The sequence below is a fragment of the Mesoplodon densirostris genome, chromosome 16 (genome assembly GCF_025265405.1).
Source record: "Mesoplodon densirostris isolate mMesDen1 chromosome 16, mMesDen1 primary haplotype, whole genome shotgun sequence".
In the NCBI taxonomy this organism is placed as follows: Eukaryota; Metazoa; Chordata; class Mammalia; order Artiodactyla; family Ziphiidae; genus Mesoplodon; species Mesoplodon densirostris.
In genome coordinates this window covers 68,428,746-68,443,370 of record NC_082676.1, presented here as the reverse complement: position 1 = coordinate 68,443,370, position 14,625 = coordinate 68,428,746, and the positions used below count along the sequence as shown (strand labels likewise).

The 14,625-nt window shown below is 43.2% G+C and overlaps 1 protein-coding gene across 1 annotated transcript in view; it reads left to right on the top strand.

Moving 5' to 3' along the window:
- DZANK1 (double zinc ribbon and ankyrin repeat domains 1) overlaps positions 1–14,625 on the top strand; it is a 69,728-nt gene that overhangs the window by 9,325 nt on the left and 45,778 nt on the right. The window contains exons 4-8 of the mRNA XM_060120270.1: positions 2,641–2,755; positions 4,157–4,253; positions 5,236–5,354; positions 8,517–8,602; positions 13,249–13,366. Coding sequence (XP_059976253.1) covers positions 2,641–2,755; positions 4,157–4,253; positions 5,236–5,354; positions 8,517–8,602; positions 13,249–13,366 — 535 coding nt within the window. The remainder of the gene's footprint in view (positions 1–2,640; positions 2,756–4,156; positions 4,254–5,235; positions 5,355–8,516; positions 8,603–13,248; positions 13,367–14,625) is intronic.

Sequence of the window (14,625 nt, the reverse complement as noted above, 5' to 3'; positions counted from 1 at the left end):
AAGAATCATAGGGCCCATGATTTTTAGCCAGACATGTGTTTCCTAGAAGAAAGATATTTCCCAGTCCTCCTTGAAACTAGCTGGAGCCACGTCACCAGGTGTAGCCAGTGGATGCACGTGGAAGTGATATGGCAACTTCTGGATTGTACCCTAAAGGAAGAGGTGGCCTGTGGTTCCTGCTGGCTGGAATGTGGCTGTGGTGGGCAGCCACATTAGGTCAGAGGACACATGCAATGTCCTAGGTATGGTGGAGCAACACGGTGGAAACTTGATCCCAGACCCTGACACCGTGGCTCCTCTGCACAGCTCTGGGTGGATTACAGCCCGTTGCTGCCCTCTTGTTTAAGCCACTGTTGTTTTGGTTCTGTGTTACAACAGCCAAGCCTGCATCCTAATACATTAGGGACACAAATACCTACAGAGAACATATTCAAGAGTACAGGTGATCAAAAAAGGCCGACAATATCAAGTGTTGGCGAGTGTGTGGAGAAACCGGAACCCTCAGATGATGCCGGTGGGAATGTAAGATGGAACAACCAAAAAGTTAAACCCACTGACCATATGACCCAGAAATTCTGCTCATGTGTATCTATCCACACATGTGGCCGGACCGGGCCTTGTTCTTATTATGATTGCAAGAGGCCCTTAGCAATAATCATCAGGAAGATTTGAAAGAGATGAGGTTTATGACTTACAAGTCCTGGAAATTACGTGGCACATAGTGAGGTCACAGGCAGAGAGAGAGAGAGAGACAGAGGGAGAGATGGGGATGGAGGGAGGGAGTGAGGAAGGGAGAAATCACAAGCCAGAGGTTCTGCTTTTATTGGGGTTGAGGGAGGGGACTAGGGTTCCATGGGCTCACTATTGGTGAATTTTGAACGTAAGAGTGAGAATTTAAAGCAGGAAGAGAAAAAACAAGCAACCCAATTGGTCAGTCATTGAAACCAACCAAGATCTCTAAGATAAAGGAGCCTCTGTGGGGGGAGGTGGCCTGGATCTTTATCTAGTCCTATGGTCGGCAGTGTGTCTTCTCAAGATCGACGCCTTTGAAGTGGATGCCTCAGCAAGCAAAGCTTAAGTCAGGCACTTGTTTGTTACAAACAAGAGAAAATACAACCTCCAGGGCTTATACTACAAAGAATTATATGTGAATGCTCAGAGCAGCATTATTTATAATAATCCAAACATTGGAAAAAATCCAAATGACTGTCTACTTGGCAATGGATAAACAAACTATGGTACATCCATAAAATGGAATACTACTCAAGAATAAAGATGAATGAACTATTGATACATGCAACTACATGGGTGAACCTCAAAAAAAAAAAAAAAGGATGACTGAAAGCAGCCAGATATGTAAGACTATATTTGTATGATGACATTTATTTTAAATTTCTAGAAAAGGCAAAACTATGGAGACGGGAAGCAGATCAGTGGTTGCCTGGAGTAGGAGGTGGAAGCAAGGAATGACTACAAACAGGCACAAGGGAATTTTTTGGTGATGGAGCGTTCTAAAACTGGACTGCGGTGGGGGTTGCACAATTGTGTAAATTTATGAAATATCATCAAATTATATACTTAGAACAGGTGAATTTTATGTGATGTATATTATACCTCAATAAAACTTTTAAAAACTAAAAAGTATAGATGAGCTTCTGGTTCTGAGATGAAATCACTGCCAGAATTCAGTTCTGGGCCCTCTGCATTGCTTTCTCAGTGGACTCCTATTGCTTCCCAGAGGAACAAGATTCATTGTGAAATATTATGAATAAATTGAGAACTTGCTGGTATTTGAGGAATAACAGTTCAAATCTCCCAGGGCAGCCTATATAGTGCTACGCACAACTGGGGTACGGAAAATCCCCATGACTCATATGGAATGAATGATACATAGGTAACCCCATTCTTCATTTTGGAATAGTTTGAGACTTAACGTATGACATCTTTATGGTGAGTGCGATAGATGGTCCCCCAGAATGGCCCCCCCGTGAACCACGCCTCCCAGGGCAGCCCCTCCGCTTGGACCTGGGCTGGTCCTGTGACTTACTTTTGACCAAGATAACGCACCAGACATGACGCTAAGGCCAGACCACAAGAAGTGTCGCAGTGTCTGCTCTGGTCTCTCGGAACGTAAATGCTGGGGGAAGCCAGCCACCGTGTAGGGAGTCTGACCTCCCTGACACTTCCATACTGTGCGGAAGCCCAAGTTCACCACCTGCAGAGGGAGATGGACAGAGAGGGAAGGAGAGAGCTGAATGGCCAGCCCAGGCCAGGCTTGGAACATGAGGGGAGAGATCATTTTGGACCTCCGGCTGAGTTGGTCTTTGAATCGACTCCTGCTGACACCTGACTGCAGCCGCCACACGAGGGATGGCAACCGGGAGCACAAATGGCGAACCCACAGTTTTGTGTTTTAAGACATTATGTTTTGGGGTGGTTTGTTACATAGCAAGAGATATCCCGAATAAGAATAAGGGAGGGAAAGATTATAGAAGCTGTATTTTGGTTTCTCCAAATTTAAAATGCAATAAATTTAGTCTCTAGACTAAGGGACTTTATGGAGTCATCTTAATTGCCAGGCACCTTGTCTTTGAATCTTTGTGTAACACGCAGACCTTTTCTGTTCTGAATAATGTTCAGAGACTGCAGACAGAGTGCCATGGTAACAAAGGTGTTTCAGGTGGACTATGTACTGCCAGATACAGTCCCTTCAAAAGACGATGTGGAAAATGTTCTCAAAGACCCTCCAGAGCAGGTACGTAATGACGCTCTAAGGCATTCGGAGCCTCACTGCATTCTCAGCTCCCATTCTCAGTGGTCGCGTCTTCCCCTTCCTTTACCACCACAGTCATTCTGCCCATTTTCAGGTCCTTATCGTTGGAGTCAGTATCAACCATTGCAAAGTATCTTTGCTGATTTCCCACCCTTTGGCCAGTTCCTCCCCCACCCTGCCCATTGGAGATTCCTAGCAAGCATCCTGTGTCCTTACCTGTCAAAGAAAGCAGGACCCTTTAGCCTGGCATCCTAAGAAGCAGTTTCTGTCCTCAGTCATTCTTTGCCTTGTGACTCCCCTGTTTATATTCCAGCCAAACTAAACTGGGCGTCGGTGCTCCATCTCTGCTCCCCTAGCACCAGGTCTTCTCCTTTTATAAAATGCTTTGATGCTGTGAATACTTTGCTCCCTATCTGTCTCCCCCATGCACTGTAGGCTCCCAGGTGTAGAGAGCATGTCTGCCATACTCAGCATCTTGCACGGGGGCAGGCAGGAGAGGGCAGAGGGTGTATATTTGTTGACTAGATGCATCAGACTAGTAGAAGCCCTCAGTGGGCATGGCCTTCAGTTATGTTGAAACCTTCATTGCCAAATAGCTGCAAAGCCTCATCTCTTTGGAGAATGAACTAGACATGTCTTGAAAGGACGTTTGGGTTCTGGGCATCAGTGAGATAGATCCCAGGGTCAGAGGATGCGCCAGCCCATGGCAAGGCAACCAACCAAAAAGTCTCAGTCATGGAGGTCTCGCTGGGGGTGACGGGAAGCTTTTTGGGAGTCCCTTCAGTCTAATGATTGACCAGAAGCCAGAGAGGAGGCTGTGGAAGCAGAGCAGTGGGTACAGGTGTCGTGTGGGGCCCACGTGTAGTCAGGGGTCTACACTGGGCAGGGGCTGAACCCACGTGTAGCAGCAGGTGCTCAGGCTTCAACCAAGCACGAGGGACTGAGCCCAAGGAGAAGGAAGTCCAGAGAGAAGCGTGTTTATGTTTCAGGGCCGTGTGTGGGCAGGTAGTGGACAGAAGTACTGTCTTGGCCTGACCCCAACCTGTCTTTGCCCCCTGGGTCTGGTGGTCCCTCTGTTATTACTCTGACTCCCATGATGGTGACATCCTGCCTGTATATGCTGCCACCTGCTTCCGGTCTTGGCCACTCAAACTGGTGGGGCTTCCCAAGCAGACACGCTGCCCATGCTGCCCACCAAGCAGCCCAGGTTCAAAGCTGTGTGTTTCCAGGGAAAGGTGAGACAGAGGTCACTTTGTGAAAACGACTGTAAACCCTTTCCAGTGAGAAGTGCAGGCTATGTCACTGTCTCTACCATGGAACTTTTAATTTTCATATCTAAATGGGCAGGATCAAGGGATTGATATGCAATCTCTTCCCTCCTAGGAACTGAAAAATGGATTTGTTGAATCAAAAGGGAAGAAGAAATATAAGAATGTTGAAAATAAACTGGGTTGGAATGTTAACCTTGGAAAGTTTCCAGGTATGACGTGACAGGACGAAGATAAGATTTAATATTCTAAACCACCAAACAGGTTCAGTGCTTGTGTTCTTGTCTGCAGAAGGGTTGGATGAGAAACACTGGAACAATAAAGTAAGCTATAATTTGACTTTTAATGCTGTCCTAGCCAACAGCTTAAGACCATGAGGGATAGTCCAGCTGTCCAGCAGAGTCAGATTTATCGATTCATTGCAACGTGGGAGACCACACACCAGAGGAACCATGGGATCTCATCAACCAAAGCACAGATAACAGTTATAGGGGGAAGGGTGGAGTTTGGATGAAATTTAAATGAAAGAAGAGTTTTGATAGGCTCAAGCAAAGCAGGGCTCGGTGTGAAATGGTCACCATGAGGTATGAGGTATGGATCCGAGAAGGGGACCAGGGTTCTGTTACCTTGGAAACAACAAAGATAAATGTGGAATGTTGTGTTCAGAAACCTTTCTCTGAAGCTCTGTACCAGGGTTGGAAATTGAAGCTGCCTCTCTATGTCAAAGTGACTTGGGTCCTCCAGGCAAGAGTTGGATGTTTCATTCTTACTGATAAGATTTCAAACAGCAAAATTTCTGATAATCTGATTTTAGCGAACAAGGTTTCTTGGCAAGTAAGAAACAGTAGTCACTCAAAGTGGGGGCTGTTACGACATGTTACAGCTGCAGTGTGTCCTTGGGACACATGATGTTTCCTGCTAACCTTGCAACTGGATTTATCCATTTTCCCAGCCTGGTGTGGAATGTTGTGGAATGTTGCAGGGCAGATTTTAATTTTCTCAGTCTGGGTTAATTCTTTTCTTTATTGCTATTAATTTAACCGAGTGGGAGCTTCTTTGTATAATTCTACTTTAGAGAAAGAATGTGACAACAGTAGTCCCTTATTAAAAGGTTCCTAACTATGAAGACACAGTTGCATGAATGCATATATAATTATAGATATTCACAGAATGACGTTTTTGATATAATCGTAGACGTGGGTGAAAGAACTGACCCTAAAACTTTGAAAGATCTTCGGTTCTCAGAAAGCCCACGGGAACCCCCAGCTTTCCGTGAAGAATCAGGCTCTCGACCAGCCACCCAGCAGCCCCAGGTAACTTCTAAAGACAATCTTTAGGGTACTAAATGCCTATTGTGTTTTTGGGTTTTTTTTTTAATGAATGAATTAATTTATTTTTGGCTGCGTTGCGTCTTTGTTGCTGCGCGCGGGCTTTCTCTACTTGAGGCGAGCAGGGGCTACTCTTCGTTGCAGTGCCTGATTTTCTCATTGCGGTGACTTCTCTTGTTGTGGAGCATGGGCTCTTTGGCCCCAGGACACCTTGCTCTCTTCCTCCAATTCTGAGCGCCAGGTAGAGCCTTCCTGGAGTCACATTTTCTATCCAACCACAACTGCTTCTTGTGTGCCCATGATTCAAGGCTGCTCGCACTAATCATCAAGTATGAGGGAGGTCAGAAGCAGGAGTCCCAAACCTGGCTGCCCGTCACAGCCACCTGGGGGGAGTTTTAAGTATGTAGACAGATTGCCAGCTACCTGCTCTTGCAGTGCTCCTAGGGAGTCTAAGTCCATAAGCCTGCGTTGGAGGCTGTGGATGACCGATGTCAACCCAATCTGAGAATCACCAGATCACTGGCCTGGAAGACCAATTATCCTGATCCTGAGGTCCACCTCCTTCCTTCCTTTCCAGTCTCCAGTGCTGCGGTATAACTCAGCCTGACCTCCTGGGTTCTTTCATCTGCCCACCCACTGTATTTTCTGGAGGACCCCAAAGCCCAGGCCAGAGGACCACAGACCTCATAAGGCCCGCCTGTAAACCCCACTAAACAAAAAGATAGCCATGCCTGCAATAGAAGATTGCCCTTCCCAGTCTTCTGGGAAGAATGCTGACCTGGTTTCCAAATGGACTGCTGAGCACACACGACTCCTACGAACAGTGCTTGCCACTGTAGCCCAAAGAAGAATACCGCTTTTGAGATGAAACAACATCATTTTGAAGGATGAATGGTATATGACAAAACATATTCATAATTATTTTCAGAAAAAGTCTTATGTGTCCATAATTCTCTGTCATGTGTCTAGAAAGAATTACTTCCTTTGTGCATGAGTATTTGGATTTCCTTGCCCACCTAGTAATTTAAGAGTTGTTTCCAAGGAAAAGATAGAATAAAGATCCCAAGATTCAGATTTCCCAAAAAATAGGAACATGGGGACACATTTGGGGAATTTGACTAGAGTTCATAGGACAAAGGAGGCCAAAAAAGGACCACAAAACTTTTATCTTCCACTCTTTTTCTTCATACGGTAAGAGATTCTTCTCAATATTCTAGCTCAGTCCTAACTGAAGCTTACTTCAGCAAACATCAGCGTTAAGGATGCTGGCGGTTGTTACAACAGGTCAGTCACCAGGGAGACAGGTGTCTCTGAGCCGAGCCTCTGGCCGGGGGGGGGGGGGGGGGGGGGGCGCCAGGGGGCGCCATCAGGGGTGAGGTCACCATCGGGGCGAGGCAGCCAAGTAGCCGTGCGTTACAGCCTGGGCAGAAGGTAGGTGACAGCTGACGCCTGGCTTTAGTGTCAGGGCCCAGAGCTGTGGGTTCTCTGGAACCCATACGTGGAGTGAAAGCCCAGCTGGCCACTGGCGAGAAGGCCAGCAGGCTCAGCGCTGCTACATCTGAGGAATTTGCAAGAGAAACCCACACCTGTACCTTTCTGTGTTATAATAGAAGTTAACATTTTAACAATCAAATTAAATTTTTTTAAAGACACTTCTATTTCTTTTTTTTTAAATAAATTTATTTATTTATTTTTGGCTGCGTTGGATCTTCTTTGCTGCACGCGGGCTTTCTCTACTTGCGGCTAGTGGAGGCTACTCTTGGTTGCGGTGCGTGGGCTTCTCATTGCAGTGGCTTCTCTTGTTGCGGAGCACAGGCTCTAGGCGTGCTGGCTTCAGGAGAGAGTCCAGATTAAGGGAGACAGAAAAGACATGACCACTAAGAGCAAAGCGTGATACTGGACTGGACCCCAGTTCAGGAGGAAATTATAGCTGGGAAGGCCATTGCCGGCTCGACTAACGGAATGTGAACAAAGATATGTGGATTAGATGCTAGTATTGTATCCCCGCTGACTCTTCTGGTTTTGATGTTTGCACTGTTGTGTAGGAGGACGCCCCTGTTCTTGGGAAATGCTGTAGTGTTTGTGGGGGGGAGGAGGGGAGTCATGACTGCAGGTTATTCTCATGCTTCCGAGAGAGAATGGAGCACCTGGGGCAAGATGTCAACACGAACAAAGGAGTTAGTTGTACTATCCCTGCGCCTTTTCTCTATGTTGGAAATTATATCAGAAGAAAATGTTACAAAAATAAAATAAAATGGGGATAATGTTGCCGATTGACCTTAGGAGGTCACTGTGAAATGTGCCAGGCACGTTTTCCTACTCTCAGACCCTCCATAAGTGTTAGCTTCTCTCCCTCAGCCATCCTTTCTGTTCCCTTCGCCTGCCACTCTGACCCCTGGACCATATCCGACAAGCAGGATGGGCCATCACTGCCCTGCCTGTGTCTTCACACGTGCGTTTCCTCTACTTGGAATTCCCTTTGTCCTTCTGGCTGCTTAACAAACTGTTCTTTACTTCCCTAGGCCCAGCTCAGACATTACAGCCCTGGGGAGCCCTTCTCCCCGAACAGGTGAATGGGATCGTAACCTCCCCAGGTTCTCGTGGGACTCAACACAGATGTGTTATGACACTGAGCCCATGTGTTTCAGTACTTTGTATGCACACCAGTTCAGCTCCTTGAGGGCAGGGACTATGTAATGTTTATCTTTGTCCCCCAACCCTGCATCAAATACAGTGCCTGGTACAAAGAGGATGCTCACATTAAAATATATCTAAGTGAGTTAACTGGTTCTGGATAACAGCAGATGACTGTTCTCTCAGGTGAGTCCTTTTCCTAGGGATTTAATCTTTGAGAAATATGGATGCTTACTTGGGTTTCTAAATTCTGAAATCTGGTCTGTCTGATGGTAATTCAGATCTCTTTTCTTGTAAACTCTTGTTTTTAATGAAATATATGTGTCTGATGATGAACATCACTTTAATTTTTAAATTAAAATTATTACTTAACAATTCATCATTACTTAAGACTTTCTCCATCATGGTTTTTAAAAGATGGCTGCTGGATATGGTAGGACAAAGCACTGAAATGAACTCTTAATGTAATTTTACTGTACTGTAGCATGATTTTATACATATTCTTAATTTTAGTTCCCTGGCTTTGCACATATAACTGGCCAGAAGAGTTTGACAAGCACAGAGATCATGAGGATTCAAAGGGAGACAGACTTTCTCAAGTAAGTATTGCATTCTCTTTACTGTTTCTTAAGTCCTGCTAAGACACAGTATGGTCAAAAAGAATTTGAGGATGGGACATAACAGTGGTGTTTGCCCCAACTGTTTTTTATTAAATTTTTACAATATTTAAAGGTTCAAATGACATACAATAAGCTGCACTTAAAGAGTACAATTGACATATACATATAATCTTGAAACTGTCACCACAATCAAGAAAATGAACAAATCCGTCACCTTCAAAAATGTCCTACATCGCACCCTTTTGAAATCCTCATACGTGTCCCTCCCCATCTCCAGCAGCTTAGTTTGCATTTGATTCTGTATATAAATGGAATGATTCGGTATTTACTCCTTTGCCAGGCTTCTTTCACTCCACCTAATTACTTTGAGGTTCACCCATGTTGTTGCATGCATCAGATGTTTATTTCTTTTTAATGCTGAGTAGTATTCCATTGTACAGATACATCACAGTTTGTTTATCCTATTTCCTATTGATGTACATCTAGGTTGTTTTCAGTTTTGGGCCGTTACAGATAAAGCTGCTATGAACACATGTATACAAGTTGTCCTGTGCGTATATACTTTCATTTCCCTTAAGTAAATAGCTAGGAGTGGAATGGCTGGGTCATATGGTAGGCATATGTTTAACTTTTTTTTTTTTTTTTTTTTTTTGCGGTATGCGGGCCTCTCACTGTTGTGGCCTCCCCCGTCGCGGAGCACAGGCTCCGGACGCGCAGGCTCAGCGGCCATGGCTCACGGGCCCAGCCGCTCCGCGGCATATGGGATCCTCCCAGACCGGGGCACGAACCCGTATCCCCTGCATCGGCAGGCGGACTCTCAACCACTTGCGCCACCAGGGAGGCCCATGTTTAACTTTTTAAGAAAACTGTCCAACTGTTTTCCTAAGAGGTTGTACCATTCTACATTCCCACCAGTAGTGTATGATGTATGAGAGTTCCAGTCTCCCTACATTTTCACTAACACTTTTATTTTTATTTTTGGCCATTCTAATGAGGTGGTAGTTGTGGTTTTAATTTGCATCTCCCTGGGGGTTGGGAGGGTGGGTGAAATAGGTGAAGGTGGCCAAAAGGCACACACTTTCAGTTGTAAAATAAATAAGTCCTGGGGATGTAACGTACAGCATGGTGACGATAGTTAATGATACCGTGTTGCATATTTGAAAGCTGCTAAGAGAGTAAATCTAAGAAGTTCTCAACACAAGAAAAAACATTCTGTAACTATGTATGGTGATGGATGTTAACTAGCCATTGTGGCGATCATTTTGCAGTATATACAATTCCTGAATCACTATGTTGTACCCCTGAAACTAATACAATGTTGTGTTATTTAAGTCTTCTCTATCTTTGCTGATTTTGTCTATTGTTTTATCAATTATTGAGAAAATTATGCTGAATCTGTGACTATAATTATGAATTTGTCTACTTGTCCTTGTATTTCTATCGGCTCTTGCTTTATGTACTTTGAAGCTCTATTATTAAATATATAAACCTCTTGGAATCTTATGTCCTATTGCTGAATTGACCCCTTTATCGTTACAGAATAGCTTTTTTTAAAAAAATTAATTTTTATTGGAGTGGAGTTGATTTACAATGTTTTGTTAGTTTCTGCTGTACAGCAAAGTGAATCAGTGATACATATACATATATCCACTCGTTTTTGGATTCTATTCCCATACAGGTCATTACAGAGTATTGAGTAGAGTTCCCTGTGCTATACAGTAGGTTCTTATTAGGTATATATTTTAAATAATAGTAGTCCGTATATGTCAATCCCAATCTCCCAATTTATCCCTCCTCCCCCCCGAAATAACCTTTTTTAACCCTGATAATATTTTTTGCTCAGAAATCAAATTTGTCTGATATTAAAATAGCCATTACTGCTTTCTTTTGATTAGTATTTGCATGATGTATCTTTTTTCATCCTTTTATTTTTAATCTATTCGTGTTTCTCTATTTAAAGTTGGTTTCTTTTAGGCAGCATATATAATCAGGTCTTGCTTTTAAAAAATCTAACAATCTCTGCACTTTAATTGGGCTGTTGAGAGTATTTATATTTATTCTGATTATTGATATGTTTGAATTTGTCAGCTGTCATGCTATTTGTTTTCTGTTTGTCTTATCTATTCTTTGTTGCCCCCCCCTTTTTTTGGCTTCCCTTTGGATTAATTGGGTATGTTTTATGATTTTATTTTATTTTCTATCCTTTGTTGACTTATTAGCTACAAGTTTTCTTCTTAGTGCTTGCTTTAGGCTTTATAGCACACATTTTTAACTTATTACAGTCTGTCTTCAAGTAGTATCATGCCACTTCATTTATAGCCTAGGAACCTTATGACAGTATACTTCCAGTAACTGGATAACTATAGCCTTTGTGCTCTTGTGGTCATTTATTTTACTTCTACAAATATTATGAACCCCACAATACATTATTACTTTTATTTGACATAATCAGTTATTTTTTTACAGTCCTTTATACTTCTATTGTGGTAAAATATACATAAATAAAATTTACCATTTTAGCAATGTTTAAGTGTACAATTCAGTGCGTTAAGTACATTCACTGTGTTGGGCCACCATCACCACCCTCCATTTCCAGAACTTTTTCATCATCCCAAACAAAACTCAGCGCCCATTAAACAATGACTCCCCATCCCCCTATCCCTCCAGCACCTGGTAATCTCTGTTATATTTTCTGTTTCTATGAATTTGCCTGTTCTAGTAACCTCATGTAAGTGGAATCAGACAATATTTAACCTTTTGTGTCTTATTTCACTAGCATAATATTTTCAAGGTTCATCCATGTTGTAGCATGTATCAGAATTTCATTCCATATTAAAGGTAAAAAACATTCCATTGTATATATATATACTGCATTTCATTTATCCATTCATCTGTTGGTAGACATTTGAATTGTTTCCACCTTTTGACTATTATGAATAATGCTGCTATAAACATTGGTGTACAAGTATCTCTTTGAGTCCCTACTTTCAATTCTTTGAGGTATTTACCTAGAACTGAAATTTTTGGATTATGTGGTAATTTTAGGTGTAACTTTTTGAGGAACTGCTAAACTGTTTTCCACAGCAGCCGCATACTTTACTTTCTCACCAGAAATGTTCAAGGGTTTCAATTTCTCCACATCCTCACCAATACTTATTTTCTGTTTTTCTAATAGTCATCCTAACGGGTGTAAAGTAGTATTTCATTGTGGTTTCGATTTGCATTTCCCTAATGGCAAGTGATGTTGGGCATCTTCTTTGTAGTAATGTCTATTCAAGTCCTTTGCCCATTTTTGAATTGGGTTGTTTGTTTGTTTTTGTTTTGTTTTGTTTTTTTGCGGTACGTGGGCCTCTCACTGTTGTGGCTTCTCCCGTTGCGGAGCACAGGCTCCGGACGCGCAGGCCCAGCGGCCATGGCTCGGGTTGTTTGTTTTTTGTTGTTAGTTGCAAGAATATTTTATATACCTTGGATATTAATCCCTTATCAGATATATGATTGATAAATATTTTCTCCCATAGGTTGTCTTTTCAGTCTTGCTAGTATTTTTTGATATTCAAATTTTTATGAAGTTCAATTTATCTATTTTTTTTGTTGCCTGTGCTTTTGGGATCACATCCAAGAAATCATGGCCAAATCCAGTGTCATGAAGCTTTTTTCTTATGTGTCCTTCTGGGAGATTTATAAATTTACCTCCTACATTTAGGTCTTTGGTCCATTTTGTATTAGTTTTTGTATATGGCATAAGGTATCAATCAGTCCAACCTCATTCTTTTTCATGTCACTATCCGGTTTGCCCAGCACCATTGTTGAAAAGACTATCCTTTCCCCAAGTGGACTCAACTACAAAGGCTAGTGATTGTTGAGAGGCCATGGTAGAGACTGGTGCAGGCAACCAAGCCATCCAGTGCACAGTATGCAAACGTCATAGATGCTGAGCAGTTCAGATAGATCACAGGATCGGGGTCCCAACCTGCCTGGAAATGCCTGGCAGCAGCAGTGCTATTCACAGGGGAGCCCAGTTCCTGGAGTCCTTTCACTTTGGCTGATATCCAGAAGGAGGTAGGTGGGTGAGGGCGGAAGGATGGGACCCAGCTGCCTAGGAAATGGGGCCAGATGTTGCTGGGGCAGAGCCTTGGACTCCACCCAGGTGAGTGAAGACAAAGGCAGGGCCTGACTGACAGTGACTCCGGAGTGCCAGGTAAGAGGACCTCTCGCTGAGGCTGAGCTCAGTGCTCAGATGGGGAGTCAGCAAAGTGCAGCGTGGGCATTCCTGGAATTCCCACGTCTCACCCTCACACACGCCAGATCCAAGGTGATGGGACGACTGGGGCCCCACTTGGGAATTGGGGTCAAAGACGCTGATAGACTGCTGCCGCGGCCGGGAAGTGAGATGGGCCTGGCCTTCAGGTGAAGGGCACCATCAGTCCCAGCCGTACGGCCACTTTGTAATAAAATGACTAGACAAGCATCTCCCATCTTGAACTTGTTCCGTAGACTTTGAGTGTATTCTGCTTTCTGTTTTATTTTATTCAAAAAAAACGTGTGAATGCTTGTCAAGATTGACACTTGACTTCTCAGTGTGCACTCCTCAGAACATGGCCAGTCAGGACCCTCTTCTGTTGCAGGTGTGCCCACTGCCTTGTGCCCCGCCCGTCTGACCCCTTTGCCCGCTACTGTCTAGAGTGTGGCTCTTCTGTCCCACCCATATTTGGCTGTCGTCTCCCACCCCCAGAAGGAGCTCAGGTGAGCAGCAGAATCCTTAAAATCTTCTTCCATTGGTTTATCTGATCTTTGTTTGCAGCAGGAGCAGAGGTCCCGGCACACGTGAACCACAAACATAAATACTTGTTGAAAAAGTTACTGGCAAGTGACTCTTGTACTATCCACACTGCTACTTAGGAATGAAAAACTTGTTTGCAATGCCATTTCTTTTGTGTGGCCTTGAAGAAGCATAGGCTCAGAAAAAGACTGAAATCTTTTTATTTCAATGATTCACATATGGATAAATACATGTTTCCTACTTATATGATATTTCTGTTCATAACCTGGGGACAATAAGGAAATATATTCTAGAAATAAATGACCAGGAGTACTAACTACAAGTCTGTATATCCATAGGATACTTCATTCTGTCCAAAGAAGCTGTTTATGTAGGCTATAGATTGATCAGTATATCTAAATTTAAAAGTTTTAGCTAAGTGTAGATAATAATTGATATTATCCTACCATTAAGTTTGTAGTTAGTTTGAAAACATACTTGGCTTACTAAAAATCAAAACCTTCACCAAAATGTGTTCATCTTTTATACACGTGATACTTTGGGGCTTTTTTTTTTTTTTTTTTTTTTTTTTTTTTGTGGTACGCAGGCCTCTCACTGCTGTGGCCTCTCCCGTTGCGGAGCACAGTCTCCGGACGCGCAGGCTCAGCGGCCATGGTTCACGGGCCCAGCCGCTCCGCGGCATGTGGGATCTTCCCGGACCGAGGTACGAACCCGTGTCCCCTGCATCGGCAGGCAGACTCTCAACCACTGCGCCACCAGAGAAGCCCACTTTGGGGCTTTTTTGGACTAAGGTTTACAAAATGATATAAAAGGATCTGTGAAGTTGACTGAAAATGACCATTTTAAAAAGATAGTCACTGAGAAAAAGTCACTATTCAATAAATTCAAAGTCCAGAGTTTTAGGATTGAGTTATGCATTTAAGCAGGTGGCCAGATACTGAATGGATATGCTGTAGAAGTCAATTTACTTCCATGATATATTTTGAACTCCTCGTAAAAGATGGTGCAGCAAATAAAACATGAACAGGTCTCATTGGTTTGAATTTTCCCTGCTTATATTCATGGGTGTGATGTCAAAGTTATTTTTTACTGGCCTGCAAACAGATTTTCAAGACTTTCTTTGTTATTACAGGGAGAAAAGGTTATCAGGGATTATAAATATTCAAAATGATGACACTTGCAACATCTACACTGCCTGTAAATGATATTTATTAACGTGCTC